General features: G+C 41.0%; 1 protein-coding gene across 1 annotated transcript in view; it reads right to left on the minus strand.

Annotated features, from left to right (window-relative positions):
* The window catches only part of LOC132889218 (signal-induced proliferation-associated 1-like protein 2), a 246,877-nt gene that overhangs the window by 39,215 nt on the left and 184,230 nt on the right, over nt 1-23,432 (minus strand). The window contains exons 12-13 of the mRNA XM_060925482.1: nt 4,061-4,173; nt 539-621 (exon numbers count right to left, since the gene is read on the minus strand). Of these exons, the coding sequence (XP_060781465.1) occupies nt 539-621; nt 4,061-4,173 (196 nt within the window). The remainder of the gene's footprint in view (nt 1-538; nt 622-4,060; nt 4,174-23,432) is intronic.

Genomic DNA, 23,432 nt, shown 5'->3' on the forward strand with positions numbered 1-23,432 from the left:
ACGGAGACTGCCTGGGAAGACCAGGTCCTGGCACAGGAGGGACTTTTATATAATTATATAATATATATGAAATGTTCAATCGCAGGAGTAAAAAAGATGTCATGTAAATTCACAAAATCACTGAAAAAAGGTAACAAACACGGTTTAGAAGGTTAGAGGAGCAAGCAGGACATAACCACACCTTCTTGGAATGAATCAAGAATGCATCATGCAGCAAGGCTCTTTGCTGTGCCTAAGTGGTAGAATGAACTTCCCTGATATGTCTGAACAGTTGAGCCAGACCTACCTACCTCTTTATGAAGTATTTTGTGAGAATAAAAATCCATGTTTTGTGTGTTTTTTCATACTAATTTCATACTAGAATGACAGTACTCAGTCCCAGACCTAGTGGAACAGTATTGGGATGTATTTATTGAGACTTCAAAGCCCTTCTGTAATTCTCTCTGGATAAGGCAAATGCCTTAAATGTAAACATGCTGTCATAATCATCTCCACAAAAATGCAAGTAGTTTATAGTGTCAGTCAGAATGAAACTCACCCTGGGCAGTTTGGTTGCCGTGTCCTTGCTTTTCTCATTCTGAGAGTTGAGGATCTTTGTAGAGGGAGTGCAGCCCTTGACCTCTGGATGGGGAAGAACACACACACACACACACACACACACTCTCACATATACTCATGTAATATGTAAGATACACTCACTGACTACAGCACATTAAAGACCAAATCCTTCTATTAAATGAAGTCAATAATATCATATATGTACAACCCCAATTCCAAAAAAAGTTGGAACATTGTGTAAAACATAAATAAAAACAGAATGTGAATATGTGCAAATCACGGAAACCCTATATTTCATTGAAAATAGTAGAAAGACAGCATATCAAATTTTGAAACTGAGAAACGTTATTGTTTTTTGAAAAATATATGCTCATTTTGAATTTGATGTCAGCAACACATTTCAGAAAAGTTGGGACGGGGCAACAAAAGACTGAAAAAGTTGTGAAATGAAATGCTCAAAAAAAAAATTTGGTTCATTGACAACAAGTCAGTAACATGACTGGGTATAAAAAGAGCATCCCAGAGAGGCTGAGTCTCTCAGATGTAAACATGGGGAGGGGTTCACTGCTCTGTGAAAGACTGTGTAGGCAAACAGTGCAACAATTTAAGAATAACGTTCCTTAATGTAAAATTGCAAAGAATTTGGGGATCACATCATCTGTGGTACATGATATCATTAGAAGATTGGAGAAATCTCTGTATGCAAGAGACAAGGCTGAAAACTGACATTGGATGCCTATGATCTTCAGGTCCTCAGGCGACACTACATTAAAAGCAGACACGTATCTCTAGTGGAAATCACTGTATGGACTCAGGAATACTTCAGAAAACTATTGTTTGTGAAAACAGTTCATTACTGCATCCAGAAATGCAAGTTAAAACCATATATAAATAATGTCCAGAAACACCGCCACCTTCTCTGGGTCTGAGCTCTTTTACGATGGACTGAGGCAAAGTGGAAAATTGTCCCAAGGTCTGACGAATCAAAAGTAGAAATTCCATCCATCCATTATCTGTAGCTGCTTATCCTGTACAGGGTCACAGGCAAGCTGGAGCCTATCCCAGCTGACTATGAACGAGAGGCGGGCAAGTCGCTAGGTCACCAGGTCATCGCAGGGCTAACACAGAGACAAACAACCATTTACACTCACATTCACACCTACGCTCAGTTTAGAGCCACCAATTACCCTAACCTGCATGTCTTTAGACTGTGGGGGAAACCGGAGCACCCGGAGGTAGAGGTCTGCGCGGGTCGGATTTTTTCAGTCCCGCTCCCACCCGCGCCCGCATTGTGCAGTCCCGCTCCCGTCCGCGCCCGCAAAGAATTATGATTTTCAGTCCCGCTCCCGCCCGCAAAAAAATTATGATTTTCAGTCCCGCTCCCGCCCGCGCCTGCCATATTTTGTCCCGCTCCTGCCCGCAAATCCCGCATGATGCAGACGTTCGCGTTATTTCTCAGGAAAGTTCTTGTCTTGACACAGCATGATGGTGCCCCGCCCCCTACTTTGAGTGGATTTGAGCATAAATATCTACAGCTCACGTTCACGTTTGTTATTATTTACCTTGTTTCTGAATTCAGCATGTAGTGTCTCTAATAATAATAATAATAATAATTAGTGCTGTCAAGCAATTAAAATATTTAATCACGAATCGCACATTTTTATCACATGAGAAACCATTGTAATTCTCTGATCAGCATAAAAAAGTGAATGGGCTTGCTTTGTACCAATGGTGTTGTATGTTTTTTTTTGGTTTTTTTTTTTTTAATTGCAAAGCAGAGCTAGTAAGAGAAGTGAATTGATTTACTGCTTGAGTTAGTCTACAACTCTAATCAGAGAGACAGGTTACACAGTGATGGTAGGCTTGACTCAATGCTATCCCATAAATCCTTCCTGTAATATGCAAATTTAGCCACCTCTGATTGGACAGCCAAATTTGCATATTACAGGAAGGATTTCTGGGATAGCATTGAGTCAAGCCTACCGTCACTGTGTAACCTGTCTCTCTGATTAGAGTTGTAGACTAACGCAAGCAGTAAATCACTTCACTCATGGTTCTCTTGCTAGCTGGGTGTGAACTGCGAGTCATTAGAGTGATCAAAGGATTTCCCGTTAGGGTGATCAATGGCAAATTTAAGATGCCATTCCTCACTCAATCTGACTCTCTCTGCAAATTTAGGCATCTTAAAATGTTTTTATTAATGCCAAATAAAATATCCAGCACAAATTATATATGATAGACATAAATTAATAATTTATAAATTTTATTTCAAACACGTTTTTAGTTAGCGGGACTGCAGCTTATCACTGCTCCCGCCCGCGCTGCATATGTGCGCTCGTGCGCGCGCGCGCATATGTGCACTTCCGGTCCCGCCCGCGCCCACAATGAGCTTTCAAAATCTGTCCCGCGCCGCACTGCTTTGCGGCGGGTCCCGCGAGTCCCGCGGGACTCCCGCGGGAGTGCAGGGCTCTACCCGGAGGAAACCCATGCAGACATGGAGAGAACATGCAAACTCCACAAAGAAAGGCCATCATCGGCTGCTGGGCTTGAACCCAGGACCTTCTTGCTGTGAGGCGACAGTGCTAACCACTACACCACTGTGCCACCCCAAAAGTAGAAATTCTTTTTAGAAATCATGGACACTACATCCCCCAGGCTTAAGAGGAGAGGGACCATCTGACTCATTATCAGTGCACAGTTCAAAAGCCAGCATCTGTGATGGTATGAGGGTGCCTTCATGCCATCATGCTGAACGATATATACACATTTCAGAGCAATATGCTGTCATCCAGACAAAATATTTTGCAGGGAAGGCCTTCCTTCTTTCAGCAAGAAAATGCTTTCTGCATATATTAAAATTGCATGGTTCTGCAGTAGAAGTGTTCGGGTGCTAAACTGGCCTGCCTGAAGTCCAGGCCTGTCTTCCATCTAAAACATTTGGTGCATTATGAAGCACAAAATACAACAAAGGAGACCCTGAACTGCTGAGCAACTGAAATTGTATATCAGGCAAGAATGGGACAACATTTCTCTTTCAAAACTACAGCAATTAGTCTCCTCAGTTCCCAAACATTTACAGAGTGTTGTTAAAAGTAGAGGTGATGCAACACACTGGTAAACATGCCCGTCCCAACTTTTTCTGAAATGTGTTGCTGACATCAAATTCAAAATGAGCATATAATTTTTCAAAAAAAAAAAATTTTTTTTTTCAGTTTCAACATTCTATGTTATCTTTGTACTGTTTTCAATGAAATATAGGGTTTCTATGATTTGCAAATTATCACATTCTATTTTTATTGACAGTTTACACAGCATCCCAACTTTTTTGGAATTGGGGTTGTATGTACAGTCTCATCAGTCTTGGGTGTCAATTCCAGAAGAATGGTTACAGTGGTTACTGGCTCTTTGGCATTTGTTACTGCAACAATTTAAATATTATTCCTTACATAGTACATAGCCAAACAGAGAGCTGTTTGAGATTCTGTTTTGAATTGTATATTACCTGCAGAGCATGCCCTCTCCAACATTGGTTGTTTCTCTTTCAAGCTTTTAGCACTTCCCATGGCTAGGTCAGAAGGGTCAGATGATTGCTTGTGCTGTATAGGCGAATGACACCTGAAGGAAGAACACAATCAGTGAGGTTAGTGCCCATTAATCTTTCTGAATGGATATTCAGATTGAATTCAATGTAGTTTGAGATTTTATTCATGTGTTTTCAATAAAACTTAGAATATTTTGGTATGGCCAAACCTTATCTTAGTGTTTAGTGCAACATATTCAGATACTTTTCTTCTTTCATTACCAATAGCTTTACTTGTGTAGACTAGTAGCAACTCTGATAGAGAAGTTTACAGCATGAGAAATGTGCATCCAGATGTTTGAGAGGATTAGTGGTAGTTTATTTGTTTTATTTGTATAGTGCATTTTTTAACAGACATCGTCGCAAAGCAGCTTTACAGAAAAATAAAGACTTTAAACATATGAGCTAATTTTATCCCTAATAAATATATTTATCCCTGATGAGCAAGCCTGTGGCAACGGTGGCAAGGAAAAACTCCCTTAGATGACATGAGGAAGAAACCTTGAGATAAACCAGACTCAAAAGGGATCCCATGCTCATCTGGGTGATAACAGATAGCGTGATTATAAACAACTTGCTTCTATAACTGTGTCCTATATATTCACAAAGTACAATTGTGCAACCAGGAAATTGACTATAGTTTTAATATGAAGTCTATTTTGTTGAACTTATCAACTGTTCATTGATGGAGACTTGAGTTCAAGACTGTTCATGACAACTGCAGTCCTAAAGTTATCATGGCAGTTGTAGTCCTCAGCCATCATAGCAAAACTGTAAGTGTCCAGAGCCATCTTCCAAGTGCATCTTTCAACTGTCTATATGGGGCCATCCTCCACAGGACTGATGTGATGAGACTCCAGCCAGACGTAGGGTATCAGGATGGATCAGGCAGGTCCAAAGAGCAAAAGAGGTCAGCATCACTGGTGTCTCAGGATCAACATGTATCTTGACAAAGAAAGACAGACAAAGGGTAGAGAGAGGAGTATGGATTCACCTGACTCTGGGAACTTTAGAAAGAGACAGAAAGCCTTCAAAAAGTGATGAATAGGTGAAAACTCTGGCAATGCTAAGGCTTGTCCATGGGAGCACCAATTCTCTTTGTTTTGTATATCCAACAGGTTTGTTTCATTCAGTGAGGCACCTGCTGAGAAGCCTATTGAGATTGCGCCTCTCAGGATTGAGAGGTGGTAACAGATACAAGTGCAAAGTTTTAATAGTCAGGATTCCAAACACAAAGGCATGAAAAAGTTTGACACAAGGAGCACAGATAAACATGAAAACAAGGTAGCATAAATAATGAAAAATGCAAGATAAATCTGGAAGTTTCCCTAGGCACCATTTCTTGGTGCTATTGCAGGGGTCGGCAACCCGTGGCTCCAGAGCCGCATGCGGCTCTTTAGCACCCCCCTAGTGGCTCTCTGGAGCTTTTTCAAAAATTTGTGAAAATAGAAAAAGAATGATTTTGTTGTTGTTGTTGTTGTTTTAATATGGTATTTTAGAGAGGAACATGACAGTAAAATTCTTATGCTGTAAAAATGTATGTAATGTAGGTGTATAATGTATTTAAAATACCGAATTTCAGAATGGCGCCAAATAGCAGAATTGCGTCATAGCCTGCGACACTGTGCTACACTGTTGTCAGAGATGCACTGTTGTGTGTGATGGGCAATGGATTCTAAAGGCAAAAAAAGAAAGATAGCTGATGAGAACAGGGGATTTAAAGAAGAATGGACAGACGCGTTTGCTTTCATTGCCAATGCTGAAGGATTGCCTGCGTGTTTGATTTGCAATGAGAAGTTGTCAAATAACAAGAAGAGCAATTTGGAGTGACATTTCCAGCTTAAGCATGCTAAATTTGCTGCCGATCACCCAGTTGGAACGGAGAGAAAAGGAGCCATTGCGATGCTTGTGGAGAAATTTGAAGGTCGAAAAAACAGTTTCAAGAAGTGGATTACATCTCCAAACTCTACCACCGCTGCAAGTTTTGTTGCGGCCCGGGAGATAATAAGGCGCGGAAAACCATTCACCGATGGTGAGTACATGAAGGAGTCATTGGTTAAAATATCAGAGCACCTATTTTCGGACTTCAAAAACAAAACCGAGATCATCCAGAAAATTAAAGACATGCCTCTCTCCGCAAAGACGGTGAAGGACAGGGCCAATAAAATGGCAAACGACATCACCGATCAGCAAATCAAGGACATCAATTCCGCTCCAGCGTACTCAATTGCCTGTGATGAGTCGTGTGACGTGACCGATATCGAGCAGACAGCTGTGTTATGCAGGTACGTGAATTCTGATGGGCCGCAAGAGGAAATGATAGGATTGATGCCACTGAAAGGCCAAACACGGGGTGAGGACATCTGCGAGGCTGTGCTGCAGTGTTTAAATAATAACGGAATAAACACTAACCACCTGATTTCAGTGGCTACAGACGGCGCACCTAGTATGAGAGGGTCGCAAAGGGGGTTTGTGACTTTACTACAAAAAGCATTGGATCGGCATCTGCTCGTATTCCATTGCATCTTGCACCAAGAGGCACTGTGTGCACAAACATTCCCACCGGAGTGTATGGAGGTGATGAACCTTGTCATCCAGATTGTGAACAAAATAATTGCAAAAGCTTTAAACCACCGTCAGTTCCGTGAATTGCTTGATGAAGTTGACAGCGAATATGCGGATCTCCTGCTACACAACAAAGTCCGCTGGCTATCCAGAGGTGACGTTTTGTGTCGCTTTGTAGCTTGTTTAGAACACGTTAAAACATTCCTGAAAAGCAAAGACCTGAGCTACCCATAACTGGAAGACACCAAGTGGCTGGAAAAACTGCATTTCATGGTTGACATGACACGTCACATAAACACGCTTAATAAAAGTCTCCAGGAGAGGGGAAACACTGCACTGCAAATGCTGGAAGCCGTTTTGTCATTCGAGCGCAAACTGGCAGTATTCGCTAGGGATGTACAGCGAGGCACGCTCTCTCACTTCTCCTCCCTGAGAGAGTTCAAAGATGCCCATCAGGATCACACTCTCAATGGTGATTATTTGCAAGGTGCAATCGTTGATATGCAAGCTGCATTTGGGAGCAGATTTAGTGAGTTCCGAAAGGAAAAAAATGACACTTTCTTTCCCTGTCACACCCCTGGAAATTGACCCTTCCTTGTTGAATACATTCCCAGGAGTAAATCAAGCTGACCTCGAAATGGAAATGGCTGATATAGCTGACAAAGATTTGTGGGTGGCCAAATTCAAAAGTCTGACAGCAGAGCTTGAAGACGTCAGCCGCCAGAAAGCCCATGCTGCCCAAAATCACAAATGGAGCGACATTGAAAGCCTCCCAACACCAGAAAAACTTGTGTTTGAAACATGGAAGGCCCTTCCCGACACTTACAGGAACATGAAGACATACGCATTTGGGGTATTATCCATCTTTGGATCAACATATCTGTGCGAGCAGATATTCTCAAACGTGAACTACATCAAATCCAAATACCGCACCCGCCTCACAGATGAGAGCTTGCAGTCCTGCGTGAAGATTAAAGTTTCATCTTACATGCCCGATGTTGAGAAGCTGTCCAATGATGTCCGAAAACAGAAGTCACATTGAACAGGTGACAACACAATCCTGTCGCATATTTAGTCGGCCTAACAAAGTGGCTGTTTTTATGACCAGATTTCTGATTTTGTCAGTAGCCTATATATTTATCAGTAGCCATATATTTGTGTTTTATCACTCAGGTCTGAAGATGTATTGTGCGTGTCTGTAGATAAGAGGGGGAAGAGAAGAGGAGGCTCCGGCGTTTGACCCTCGCACTGACTGCTACTTGGCATTTACGAACCAAAGAGAAGAGGATAATGCACAGAAATCGAACTTTAACTGTCTTGTTTTAATTTTGTTAATTTCAGCTGTTCTGCTGTGTTGTATGTTTAAGCAAGCATTTTAATTGTTTTACTCGTTTGCGATTGTAGCCTCTTTATTTGTGTGTGACGCCACGTGGGGGGAGAATAGAAAAGGATCGTTATATTTATTTTACTCATTTGCACTACTTAGGCTAGCCTACTTAACTTGGCATTTGCGGAAGACTAAAGAAAACGGGATAATGCACAGAAATTGCATAGCCTACTTACCGTTTCAAAAGGCAGTCATTTTATTTTCATATTTGCAGGCAGCGTTTTAAACGCAGGCTGTGTGTTATTGCACTCTGTTGCCCAGATAAGGGTGAAAGAGAAGCGTTGCATTGTTATTGAGGTTTGAAGATGACATTTCATTTGCGGTCTGAAAGGCCTATTACGCACATCCCATTGTGTTTTTTTTCTCGCGACCTCACAATAAAAAGAGGTGACACCAAAAATCTGTATTTGCATGTCTTGTATTTCTATAATCAGTGCAACAAAACATAACGCATTGATACTGTAATGGAAGTTAAACTTCAAGCACCAAATATCGTGCGCCAGCGTAGTCACGTGATGCATCATTCTCTCCAGGATGCGCTGCAGGGAAAATAAACATTTAACCATGAATGTTCATTTTGTATTTGCAGCCTACTTAGTCCTTTCAATAGTATGCTTATATAACTAATGTACTGACAGTCTATGTTGCCTTCATATTAAGGTCATATAAGGCTTTTATTTTTGCGGCTCCAGACAGGTACGGTTTTTGCTTTTTTTGGGCCAAAATGGCTCTTTGAACATTTTGGGTTGCCGACCCCTGTGCTATTGTGACAGCTCCCTTGTATATGACCTATGAATCATGAAGTCAGCTAGGTCTTTGGGGGCTCCAGTAGATATAGTATATTTATATGTGGAGCCAGGGTGCTGGTCTTCTTCGAGCATTAGGCAAACAAACCTTTTTGAAGTGCACATTTACTCATACTTGTACGCAAATGTGCACTAGGCATTATCCAATAATGTGGATATGAATTTAATTGGTTACTTTTTTTAATAAACATAATGAACACAGCTACAAAATATGTTTCCTGATTCATTTTCTTTTATTATTATTATTGTTGTTGTTATTATTATTATTACAATTAATTTCTCCAGGAAAAAAAATCTTCAGTAGAAGAACTTGTAACTACTGGAGACTTCAACATTCTTCATTTTGATAATAATCCACTAGACACAATATATTAGAAATATATTAGACTCTATATGGGTCAGTGAAAATTTAGCAAACAAAAAAATGTCCCCAGAACATCTCCTAAAGTTCCTTCCCAGACATCCGCTAAATGTCATTGTGTAGGATTCCTATTACATCCTGAGGACATTATTGCAGGACATTCAAAGAACATGTGCATGGACTCTTTGGACTCTCCCAAAGTATGTCTGTGGCCATAAGTACATCTTGCTGCTGGTAAACTATGCTACAAGGTACCCCAAGGCCGCCCCCCTCTGGTAAGCCACCTCCAAAAACATTACCTATGAAATAATGGATGTTGTCAAGGAGGCCTGGGAGGAGCAACCATCATCGAGTTTGTTCAAGAAATGCCAAAGAGAATCAACCAAGTCACACCCTTTGTCAAAAAGCACATAGAAGTGACCCAAGCCAAGCAACAGTGTGTCTATAACTACCCTGCTCAGCCATAGGAATTCCAACCCAGAGACCACATGCTTCTGCTCCTCCCCAGTGCCAGTTGCAAATTCCATGCATGATTGCAGGGCCCCTACATCATCATTGAGCGAGTAGTCCAAGTCAACTATTGACTGCAACAGCTGGGTAAGTGTGCATCAACCCAACTCTAATCGCATGTACATGCTAAAAAATTGGATGCTTTGATGCACTGATCCTTTTCACATATGAAGTTCCTAGCAAAAAAAAAAAAAAAAAGTTAATTGAATTGAATTGTGCAGCTGGGGAGTGCCCACTTCATTTCCACCTTGGACCTAATTAAGGGCTACTGGCAGTGGTCCATTGCACCCAACACCAGGCTGAAGATGGCCTTCACCAATGCCTTGGGCCATTGGCAGTATTGGGTTCACCCCTTTGGGCTCCGTGGGGCTCCAGAAACCTTCTAGCAGCTAATGGACATTGGCCTCTGCCCCCACTACATTTGCTGCTGCCTACCTTGAAAATGTGGTCATCCACTTGTGCTGTGCTAACCTTCACAGCATGCTCTGTCCCCCTGTCAAGTTCAGTTGAGTGGACCCCTACACAGTGGCAAGATCTGTGGGAGTTAGAGGGTCAGTTCAGAGATCTGTTTGCTACAATGCCTGGGCAGACTCACCTTGTTCAGCATGAGATAAAGACCCCTCCAGGTGTTGTCATCCTCCAGTGGCCTTACCAGAACCCAGATGCCCACAACCAGGCTAATGAGGAGGAAGTGGCACATATGCTCCAGGAGGGAATCATCAAGGAGTCCACCAGCTGCTGGTCAAGTCCCATTGTTGTAGTTTCCAAATTCAGTGAAAGTCTCAGGCTCTGCAATGACTTCATTGTGGTATCCAAATTCCACAACTACCCCCCTGACCTGAGTGGATGAACTCATGTGATGGTTGAACACTTTTTTTTTGAATACCAATATTTGTAACACTCTTTTTTAATTATTTATTGCTTTATCATCACTTGTTATTTGTGCATTGCAAGCTTTATTTACACTGTTAATTGTTCCATGGGGTATGTTGTACGTGATGTGTGTGTGGGTAGGTGAATTGGACACGCGCTGATGCTTTTCACATATGAAGTTCCTAGCAGAAAAATAAAGTTATTTGAATTAAATTGAATTGTACAGCTGAGGAGTGCCCACTTCATTTCCACCTTGGACCTAATTAAGAGCTACTGTACTGGCAGTGGTCCATCACACCCAACACCAGGCTGAAAACGGCCTTCACCAATGCCACGGGCCATTGGCAGTACTGGGTTCACTCCTTTGGACTCTGTGGCACTCCAGAAACCTTTTAGTGGCAAATGGACATCGTCCTCTGCCCCCACTACATTTGCTGCTGCCGACTTTGATGATGTGGTCATCCACTCTGCCACCAGGCAGGACCATCTCCATCATCTCAGAGAGGCACTGGGTGAACTCTGCAGAGCTGGGCTGACTGCCAACTCCCAGAAATGTCACCTCAGGATCATGGATGCACAGTACCTAGGGGCTGCTAAAACCACAAGAGAAAAAGGCGGAAGCTGTCAGCCCCTACCCCTGGCCCAGCATAAAATGATAGGTACATGCCTTCATGGATTTTACAAGGTACTACAGATGCTTTGTGTCCTCTCTAATCTCCCCCCAAGAAACCTCACCAGGAAAGGCAAGCCCAAGAAGGTCTGGTGAATGCAAGAGGCAGAGCAGGCCTTCTGGGCTTCAAGACCACTCTCACCAGCTAGCCAGTGCTCAGAAACCCCAACTTCCAGCTTCCTTTCCTGTATACATGGATGCCTCACAGCTTAGATGCATTTCTCTCCCAAAACTTTGATGGTGAAGAGCACCCCATCATTTTCAAGAGCCAAAAACTGAAACCCTGTTGAGTGCTGCTGTGGAACAGGAAGCCCTGGCAATCAATTGGGCAGTGGAGGAACTGCAATTTTACCTCACACTGCCCCATTTCACATTATTCACGCATCTTACACCTCTGTAATGGATGTCAAAAGCTAAAGACACTAATAGCAAAGTAAGCCACTGGTTTCTTTCCCTCCAGAACTTCTTGTTTCAGATGCAATATTGAACAAGAGTCCACCATGTAAACACTGATGGACTCTCCTGGAAGTTTGTCCTCTGGGCACAGTTTTTCTCCCAGCAGGCTCAGAGCTGAAGGAGGGGGCGTACTGTGGTGACGTACTAGTTGTACATGCCTGCATTAAGTAGGCTAAAAGACTGCTGGGATAGAGTTATTGTTAGGATTCAATCTTCACCTAGTCTGACCCTTTCCTTGCTAGTGACTGGTTAAGAGCGCCCGTAGAAAGAGAGAAACAAGACACACACAGTTGTCAGGTTTTGCTTAATCTGGAGTTTACTAGTAAAGCATAAATATTTTAGAACTCTTCTCAAGCAAACTGTTTACAAATGTATATCAAAACAGGAGATTAGTCCATTAAACACCAGTTCTGTGGTACGTAGAGTATGTCAGAGAAAGAGAGCACAAATTAAAACAATACCAGAAAGTTAAGGTTTGTCAGCAAAGGAAGATTATAAGGGAATGTTATGTTACAGATAATATACTCACAGAAAACTAAAACAAGATGACATTGTTCTAACAGTTATCTTGGAGTCGTGTAGGCTACATAAATTCAGTCACATCTAGCTGCCGGTTGACATATTAATTAGCCTTAGCTGGCATCCTCTCATAACACAATAGTTAGCTAGCAAACCAATAATTAAAAAGCTAACCAGACATTAGCTAGGTTATGTCACAGCATAGTGTCATATAGTTATGATAGCAACAGTATCTAGGACATTAAAAACTGACTTTGGTGAATAAGGTAGAAATAAGGTTAATGAGTTTTTTTTATGGGTGGCATGGTGGTGTAGTGGTTAGCACTGTCACCTCACAGCAAGAAGGTTTCAGGTTCAAACATTATGGCCGATGGGGACCTTTCTGTGTGGAGTTTGCATGTTCTCCCTGTGTCTGTGTGGGTTTCCTCTGGGTGCTCCAGTATCCTCCCACTGTTCAAAGGCATACAGATTAGGTGAAAATACCCAGCCACTGGGGTTGCACAAGCCAGTGCATACTTAGTGCTGGTCCCAAGCCTGGATAGATTAAGGAGGGTTACATCAGGAAGGGCATCCGGTGTAAAAACCTATGCCAAATCAAATATGCGGATCATGATGATCTGCTGTGGCAACCCCTAAGAGGAGCAGCCAAAAGAAGTCAAGTCAAGTTTATTTGTATAGCGCTTTTAACAATAAACACTGTCGCAAAGCAGCTTTACAGAATTTGAACGACTTAAAACATGAGCTAATTTTATCCCTAATCTATCCCCAATGAGCAAGCCTGTGGCAACGGTGGCAAGGAAAAACTCCCTCAGACGACATGAGGAAGAAACCTCGAGAGGAACCAGACTCAAAAGGGAACCCATCCTCATTTGGGCAACAACAGGCAACATAACTATAACATTAACAGTTTTAACATGAAGTCAGTTTCGTTGATGTTATAACTCTTCATTGATGGAAACTTGAGTGCAAAACTGTTCATGACAACTGCAGTCCTAAAGTGTCCAGAGCATCCTCCAGGTGTGACTTTCAACTGTTCACATGGGGCCGTCCACAGGAGTGATGCGATGAGACTCCAACCAGCCACAGGGCACCAGGATGGATCAGGCAGTTCCGAGAAGCAGAAGAGATCAGCATCTCGATCTCAGGATTGACATGTAACTCAGAGGGACAGATTTTTTTTTTGGGGGGGGAGAGAGAGAGAGAGAGGAAATACAGGTTGTTAGGTATGCCCAATGTCATGTGAATAAGTAGGAACAGTATACATATTGCACTGAGTACAAGCAGGGACTCTGGCAACTAACTATGACAGCATAACTAAAAGGGGAGAGCCAGAAGGTAACACAGGCATGAGGGAGCCCCGGAACATAAAGCAGCCAGCCACTACACTGTCAACAAACTCGAGTGAGCAAGTGAGTGGGGGACTGACAGCATCCATACATCCCAGTTTACCAAAACACTCCATGTCTGAGGACCCTCCAGATCTACACCTTTACCTCATAAACACCATTAACACAAGGCTTGACTAAACAGATATGTTTTCAGCCTAGACTTAAATGCTGAGACTGTGTCTGATTCCCGAACATTACTTGGAAGGCTGTTCCATAACTGTGGGGCTTTGTAAGAAAAGGCTCTGCCCCCTGATGTAGCTTTCACTATACGAGGTACCGGTACCAGCAGGTAGCCTGCACCTTTTGATCTAAGTAGGCGTGGTGGGTCATAGAGGACCAGAAGTTCACTCAGGTGCTGCGGTGCAAGACCATTCAGTGCTTTAAAGGTCAATAGTAGTATTTTATAATCAATATGAAATTTGATTGGGAGCCAATGCAGTGTGGATAAGACAGGGGTGATGTCATATTTTCTAATTCTAGTAAGGACTCTTGCTGCTGCATTTTGAACTAACTGGAGCTTGTTTATGCACTTATTGGAACATCCAGACAGTAAAGCATTATAATAATCCAACCTGGAGGTAACAAAAGCATGAACTAGTTTTTCCGTGTCATGTAGTGACATTAAATTTCTTATCTTAGCAATATTTCTGAGATGAAAGAAAGCTATCCGGGTAATGTTATCAATATGAGTTTCGAATGAAAGACTGGGGTCAATAATCACTCCAAGGTCTTTTACTGCTGCACGTGAAGAAACAGAAAGGCCATCCAGAGTTACTGTGTAATCAGAAAATTTAGTTCTAGCTGCATGTAGTCCTAGTACAAGTACTTCAGTCTTGTCAGAGTTAAGCAGAAGGAAGTTAATAAGCATCCAGTCTCTAATGTCCTTCACACATTCTTCAATTCTATTAAGCTGGTGTCTCTCATCAGGTTTTGCAAAAACATACAACTGTGTGTCATCAGCATAACAGTGGAAACTAATACAATGTTTAGGAATAATATCACCCAGAGGTAACATATGGTATATAAAGAAAAAAGCAGTGGACCCAAGACAGAACCTTGTGGAACACCAAACTTTACCTCAGTATGTCTCGAAAAATCACCATTTACATCAACATACTGATAGCGATCAGTTAAATAAGACCTGAGCCAAGAGAGGGCCGTTCCCTTAACTCCCACAACATTTTCTAGTCTATCCAGAAGAATGGAATGATCAATGGTATCAAATGCTGCACTAAGGTCAAGCAACACAAGCAGCGAGACACAGCCCTGATCAGATGCCAACAGTAGGTCGTTTACTACTTTAACCAGAGCTGTCTCTGTGCTATGATGAGGTCTAAATCCTGACCGATACATTTCATGGATGTTATTCCTATGTAAATATAAGCATAACTACTGTGCCACAGCTTTTTCAAGGATCTTGGAGATAAAGGAAAGGTTTGATATTGGCCGATAATTGGACAGATGACAAGGATCAAGGTCAGGTTTTTTAATCAGGGGTTTGACAACTGCTAGTTTAAAGGATTTGGGTACATAGCCAATCCTAAGAGAAGAATTTATTATTTTTAGAAGCGGTTCAATTACTTCAGGTATTATCTGTTTGAATAGACGTGTAGGTAAAGGATCTAGTACACAAGTTGAGGCTTTTGATGCCGAGATTAATGAAAGTAATTAATTTTTTCTAAGGGGAGTAAAACATTCTAAGTGTTGATCTGATACAGTTATATTGTTAACTACAGGGTCACTTACATTATCTGACCTTAGTAGTTTTAATTTTTTGTCGGATATTCTCAATTTTGTCATTAAAAAATTCATGAAGTCATTGCTACTACATACTACAGGTGTGCATGTGTCTATAGTGGACTTATTCCTGGTTAATTTTGCTACAGTATTAAATAGGAATCTAGGATTATTTTTGTTATCTTCTATTAGGGAGGAGAGATATGTTGATCTAGCAGCACTAAGAGCTTTTCTATACTTCAGGAAGCTCTCCTTTCATGCTAATTTGAACACTACCAATTTTGTTTGATGCCATTTACGTTCCAATTTTCGAGTGGTCTGTTTTAAAGTGCGAGTGTCATCATTATACCAGGGTGCTAATTTTTTGTCTCTGACCATTTTCCTTTTAAGAGGAGCTACATTATCTAAAGTGTGGCGGAACATTGACTCTAAGTGTTCAGTTGCCTGATCAAGTTCTGCAGGGGCTGACAGTGGCCCAATCAAAGTTGATAACTCTGGGAGATCATTTATAAAGCTCTGTGCAGTAGTTGACGTGAATGTACGTTTAATACAGTAGCATGGTGAGGTGCATATATTATTACTCAGACATATTTTGAATGAAATGAGATAATGATCTGAGATAACTTCAGACTGTGGAAGTATGACTATATTTTCTACATTTAACCTGAATGTTAGTATTAGATCGAGGGTGTGACCACCATTATGGGTCAGTCTTATGACATTCTGATTAATCCCTACTGAATCTAAAATGGACACAATCGCTGTTTTCAAAGGGTTTTCTGGGCTATCGAAGTGAATATTAAAATCTCTGATAACTAAAGCTTTGTCTAAGGAAATAACCAGATCTGAGATAAAATCTGTAAATTCAGAAAGAAACTCAGAATATGGCCCCGGGGGGCCTATAAATAATAAGTAACGGAATTAACTGGGTAGACTTATTTTTCGAGGCTACATACATTATATGAGTATGAAGAACTTCAAATTTATTAAATTTATAACTAGGTTTGTGTGTTACACCTAGATAATCATTATAAATAACCGCGACGCCTCCTCCTCTGCCAGTTAGACAAGGCTGGTGTATATAACTGTATCCAGGAGGACTCGCTTCATTTAATGCTATATATTCATTTGGCTTAATCCATGTTTCAGTTAAACAAAGTACATTAAACTCCTGATCAGTAATGAGTTCATTAACCATTAGCGCTTTAGATGTAAGAGATCTAATATTTAATAGCGCCACCTTTATATCAAAGGTGCTGGCAGCAGCTGTACAGTCAGTATGATCTAATTTTATATTGATTAGGTTACTGGAACAAACTCTCTGAATATTTCTACTTTTTTGTTGAGCTCGGGGAACAGACACAGTCTCGATGTAGTGGACCCTGAGTGACGACTCTGTGCAGCTAGCAGACAGTCAGTTTAGCCTGTTTGTCTGCTCCCTGGCCTTGGCTCTGGATGGTCAGAAATTAACTAGGCCTGTTCTAAGACTATGACCTATGCTACAGGAAATGAGAGCAGCACCTTCCCGAGTAGGATGGATACCATCCCGCCCTAACAGGCCAGCAGTGCCCTCAAAATTAGCCCAATTATCTATAAAGCCCACACTGTTTTCAGAGCACCACCTGGACAACCAGCAGTTCAGCGACCATAACCCTGGGCTGCCAACTCTCACGCAATGAGCGTGAGACACACGCATTTGATTGTCTTCACACGCTCACACGCCATACCTCCGATTTCTCACGCTAGAAAAAAAAATCTAGTTTATCTAATCTAGGCTACCCATTGCATCGCGCCAACCACTTGCGATTGATCAATTACGCCTTACGCACGGCTAAACAGGCAGAGAGGTGTTCCCTTCTGTACACACTCCCCTATGGTAGGTGGCGCATCTAATGATGCTGCACTCGCCGGAAGTTGGATAATTGCCTACCGTCAATTTAGAGGAACAGGAGAGAGAAGAAGGTATCCGAGTTGAAGACGGGTGTCTCAGACAGGTTTGTACATATGCGTGCCAATGTGTGGTGTTACTGGCGTAATTATGAACTTATATAAAGTTTCTTAATCGTTTTAGCCTATAAGTGTTGTGAGAATATTTAATGCCATATCGAGAGCTGTGTACTAGGCATGCTAAATCATTATAGGCCTACTGCCGTGCCACAGCCTCTATCTTCCCCAACAAGCAGCATGGGAGAGCACCTCCTTAGCACACATTTATTAAGGCGCATTTTTAGTTTGTTTACTGTATGTTATCATACTTTATGACTTTATTTGAAGCCATACTGGAAATGTTGTAAAATAAAGCAAGTAAGAGATAATATTACAAATGCAAGAAGAGCCATTAGCCACCATACCTATTGTTTATTTACAGGGTATTTATTTTTAATTATTTATGATGTATGTAATTGCTCAGTTAAAGTAAATAAAGCATGGTCACCTGTAATATCAAAGAACTTGAACTTGTGAATAATTTTTAAAAAAGACAGAGAACAATATACTGAGGAGACAGGGTTTCAAAGAGGGCAAGACAGGTAGAGAATATTTGTCAGATAACAGGCCCTGACGAATGCTCTATTACTAATAAGAAACATAGATAAGAAATAAATTAATAAGAAATATATTAATATAGCTTATTTAAGTATGACCAAAATTTTTAAGCCCAACTTTGTGTGCACAGTCCCACCTATGGCCAAGGTTCAGCTTTTTGTGTTTCAATACTGTTCAAACTTAATCATTTTAATGTTTCTTGTAGCACATGCACATTTTGCTTACTGTTTAAGCATTTTATTTGTTCTTTTGATGTTGATATTTTTCCCCATGCCAATCTTCTGCTGAACCCAGTGGTGGGGAAAGCCCTTAAATGCATAATGAATAGTCAGTGAGGGACAATCTTATTTTTTGCAACAGTTATTAAAAACTTAACATTTAGTTTCAATTCAGAAGGTGTTTAGGCTTAGCTGATGAAATATTTTCAAACATGAACTTGCCTTTAAATCTGAAACACAGGTCTATAGGGCTACAGGAACATTGGCAGTCATCTGTAGTTTTCTAGTGTGGGGGCTTTTAAGCCAAAACTTGGTGCTTTTGTTGGCCACAAGCTGAAGGCCTGGCAAGTCAGGGTGTGTAAGAATGTAGGTATGGCACAGCAGGCCACTCCAAAAATCCACCAGAATGCAGGAACATCTACTAAATCCAAAATCTCAACACCCCCCCCCCCCACCCCATTGTCCATCTCCAGCTGGATGACCCACAAACAAAACACCAGAATGCAGGGGGACAAGTGAATATCAAACTGAATACAAAATTCCCACTTACTGCATGGTGTGCAGAAAAATTTTGCCATCGACCCCCCCCCCAAAAAAAATCTCACTCCAAGGAATTTCGAAAAGTTGGCAGCCCTGCATAACCTGCTGTAAGCTATATCGCCACGCTGCATTGGGATGGGGCCAGAGCATACTACAGCATCAGACATCACCTTCGCTAATTTAAACACCTCTACAAAGTTACTCTTAGTAACCTCAGACTGACGAAGGCATATATCATTAGCTCCTGCATGGATAACTATCTTTGAGAACCTGTGCTTGCCTAGGACCCTAAGGTTACCTGCTATGTCCGGCGCCCTGGCTCCCGGTACACACCTGACTAAAGCTGCTGGTGCCCCTAAAGGCTGAGCTAATTTCACATGCCGTATGATAGAGTCCCCTATAACCAGAGCTCTTTCAGGTTTCTCAGTGGGTGCATCACTAAGGAGAGCAAACCTGTTCGACAAGTGACGCAGAGAGGAGTGGTGCTCCCATGGGCGAGCCTCAGCGGTAGCTTTGGCTTTTATGCCGCCGAGTCATCACCCATTCGCCCCACTGTAAGGGCTCTAATGCTGGAGTTGGGGGATTACTAACTCCACCTAGGGCATCCAGACATTCCCCTACAGAAACTACACTGTTCTCATTCTCACTGACCTTCTCTAAAGCCTGGATACACGCTTCTAACACTATAATTTTCTCCATCAGAGAGCTAACTAATCTGCACTTATCACAAATAAAGCTATTGCTAGTGACAGAGGAAGAATGACTAAACATCCTGCACTCAGCACACTGAACAGGCTGAAGGTGTGCCATGATGAAAGGATTCATGTACCTTAATCAAAGATCTGTTGATATTAAAGCAGATCTGATGTGGATTGCCTCCACTTGTGGTCTTTACACAGGAGGAGAAAAAAAAAGAAAGCTTCCAGTCTTGGCGTTCTTCCGAAAAAAGAGAGGAAATAAAAGGAAAAAGGAAAGCAAAAGTGGAAAGTACAAAAAGGAAAGAGAAAGTACAATAAAAAAATTAAGAGGATACTGGAAAATTATTTGTAGAAAAAATAAAAAAGATTAGTAATTAACGCCAACACTCGCAGAAAAAAAGACTCAAAGACTCGAAAAGAAGAAGGTTAATGAGTTTGATAAGCTAAGCTGGCCCAACTAAAGCTAAATTGCCATGGGTTTTTTTTTTGTCATTTTTAGAGGCCTGTGAAAATAAATGTCAACTTACCTTATCTAACCAAGTCTGGATGCTTCTGACTGGTTTTTAAGTGGAGCTCGGTGGCAATTCAATTCTGCAAGACTTCTAGAAGAATCTATATCTATACCTGTGTGAATCAGTGATAATCTAACAAGAGACTCACAAAAAATGGAGTCACCAAGATTGAAACATTGATGTGGTTTTATCTCCACAATATATGGTGAATGTCAAATTAGTAAATCCATTGTGTTTTTAGTCTTGTTGTCCTATTTTTGCTGATTTTTTTCCTTACCCCCTCTTTGGAGGACAAATTTTTTTTCTTTAATTTCTAGTGGAAATTCATTACATTAAGTGAAGTTGCTCCAAGCCTGCCAACCCACCTACCCAAACACCATAATAATATACAAACAGACAAATAAACAGATTAACATTACGATACATGACAAGACCAAGTAGATAACCAGACAGATTGAGAAACAGACTTGACATGGCAAGACATGTTGAGACATGACAGAATCAAACATACAGGTGGACAAACCCTGGCGAAAAAAATGTACTTTATTGTATTTAAAGTATATTCATATTTTCAATAGTATATTGAAAATGTACTTACACAAATTGTACTTTTTGTAAATATATAAAAAGTATACTAACATCACGCTTTCACGCTAACACTTTTAACACACTTTAAAATAATTATACTATATTACACTTAATAGAAATATATTATACTAAAATATACTTTAAGTGAAAGTTATGTGTAATTTCTAAAGTATACTAATTTTTAAGGTACTTATAATACAAACAAAGTACTAATTAAGCATATATTAGTACATATAAAGTCATATACTTAAAGTATACACAATATACTTTAAGTTGTTCCACTTTAGCACATAAAAGTACACTAAATACACTTCAAGTTGCACTTTTCTACAATTTAATTACAATTAAAATATATTTAGTACAAAATTAGTTGTTCCAAAATAGCATGCCTCAAGTTAACTAATTATAATCACACTTGAAGTATATTGATGATTAGTGTGGCTTCAAGTACACAAAAGTATGCTAAATTTTAGTACATTTAGCACATTTATTTTTCACCAGGGAAGATACAGACAGACAAATAATAGACAGACATGACAGGATCAAGCATTGCATATAATGGGTTGTAAGAATGGTGATGTAAAATATATGTGCTGATGTAGGAGGGGTGAGATCAGAGATTAAATGATGAAAAGAAGAAAATAAGATTTTGGGGAGGGTTTATAATGTGTGTGTGTGTGTGTGTGCGCGCACACATTTGTGTGTGTGTTAGAGGGATTAGTTAACAGGCAATTCTAATGATATGATAAAAGTTACCCCAATCTTTTTCAAAGTGTGAGGGTTGGTACTGGAATGAAATTTGATCCATGGAGTGCAAAACTGTTCATGACAACTGCAGTCCTGAAGTTATTATGGCAGTTGTAGTCCTCAGCCATCATAGCAAAACTCTAAGGCCCTGTCCACACGGCAACGGATTCAGGTGAATCTGATAAAATTGTTTATCGTTTCGGCTTGGCGTCCACACGGCACCGGCGTTTTGGGTGCCCCAAAACGAAATCTTTTGAGAACGGGTTCCAGAGTGGAAAAATCTGGCAACGGCGCCGTTGCGAAGTCGTCTGGATGAGTAGAACAGATTTGTTTACGATGATGTCACAACCACATGACTGTCAGTGCTTCACGCCGGGTAGAAGTGTAACGAACTCGATGCGAGTTATCAACAAATCCTATAACTTGTTTCATGAAACGCGCTTACAAAATATTTTCACTATGAATATTTATTGTGTAATGGTGCAAAGTGAGAGAGAGAGAGAGAGAGAGAGAGAGAGAGTGAGAGAATAGCCCTTAGGGCAGAGTCTTTAGTCCAAACACTGCGGAAGTACTGAGTATAACCAAACCGTGCACCGCCCGCGCGCTTTCCAAAAGCAAAAACAATCCCGCCAGCAAAAATAGGGAAAAAAAAGGAGCGATCTCATCTCTTCAGATGTTGGTTTAAGTCCAACAATACATTCCTCAAAAAGGGCGTAGAAGAACAAAGTAATCCATCAACGTGTAGCATTCAATTTATTCCGGACCATTAAAGAATTCTGGAGGATATCAGAATGTTGGCGTACCAGCTTCCATCTACCCCCATTCATTCCTCTTTCCGCATCTTTCGTTTTACGCTACTGATTAATAATCAAAACTTTATGTGGCTGATGCTACAGAAGAAGGGGTTTATGCGCATGCGTCTACTTCTTCTATTGTTCTGGTGTCTCCGATGGGACCGTCTTACAGTGCACGTAGAGGTGTGACATGTGTATTGCATCGTTTTCAGCAAGCGTTGCATTGCCATATGTACCTGATATTTTACTGATCCGTTGCCCATGTGGACACGATATTTAAAAAATAAAAATCTCGTTGCCGTTGTCGTGTGGATGTAGCCTAAGTGTCCAGAGCCATCTTCTAAGTGTATCTTTCAACTTTCCATATGGGGCCATCCTCCAAAGGAGCGATGTGATGAAAACTCCAGCCAGACATAGGGCATCAGGATGAATCAGCCAGGTCTGCAGAGCAGGAGAGGCCAGCATAACTGGTACCTCAACATTGATATGTAACTCGACAGAGAGAGACAGACACAGGGAGCAACAGAGAGGAGAGAGAGAAAGAAAGAAAGAAAGAAAGAAAGAAAGAAAGAAAGAAAGAAAGAAAGAAAGAAAGAAAGAAAGAAAGGAAACACAGGTTGTTAGGTATGCCCATTGTCACCTAATGGTTAAGAACAGTATATATTGTGCGGTGAGTGCAAGCAGGCACTCCAGCAAGACTTACTATGACAGCATAACTAAAAAGGAGAGCCAGAAGGTAACACAGACACGAGGGAGCCCTGGGACATAAAACATCCAGCCACTCTTCCATCAAGAAACCTGAGTGAACGCATGAGAGGGGGAGGGCAACAGCATCCATACATTCCAGTTTACCAAAATATTCTATGCCCAAGGACCTTCCAGATCTACTCCTTTACCTAATAAAAAGCTATTCGCAAAAGGCTTGACTAAACACATATGTTTTCAGCCTAGACTTAAACACTGAGACTGTGTCTGAGCCCTGAACACTACTTGGAAGGCTGTTCCATAAGTGTGGGGCTTTGTAAGAAAGGCTCTGCACCCTGATGTAGCCTTCACTATTTGAGGTACCAACAGAACCTGCACCTTTTGATCTAAGTAGGTGTGGTGGGTCATAAAAGTTACTTATACATAGAAGTTGATTTCACTGATTTGCCAAATAATCATTTTAGATGTTTGGAGCTTCTAATCCTCCTTGAATTTTGTGTTTGTCATGTGATCAACTTGATTTCCGGTGCTTTATTTTGGCAATACAATTTGCTTATTATGGAGTTCAGGGAATTAGACTATCTGGTATTGGGCTGGGTCAAAATTCTTGTAAAAAGTTAATTAATTTTTGGTGATATAATCATTTTTATGATTGCTATTCTGATAATTAATGAGA

Source organism: Neoarius graeffei, chromosome 7 (genome assembly GCF_027579695.1).
Source record: "Neoarius graeffei isolate fNeoGra1 chromosome 7, fNeoGra1.pri, whole genome shotgun sequence".
In the NCBI taxonomy this organism is placed as follows: Eukaryota; Metazoa; Chordata; class Actinopteri; order Siluriformes; family Ariidae; genus Neoarius; species Neoarius graeffei.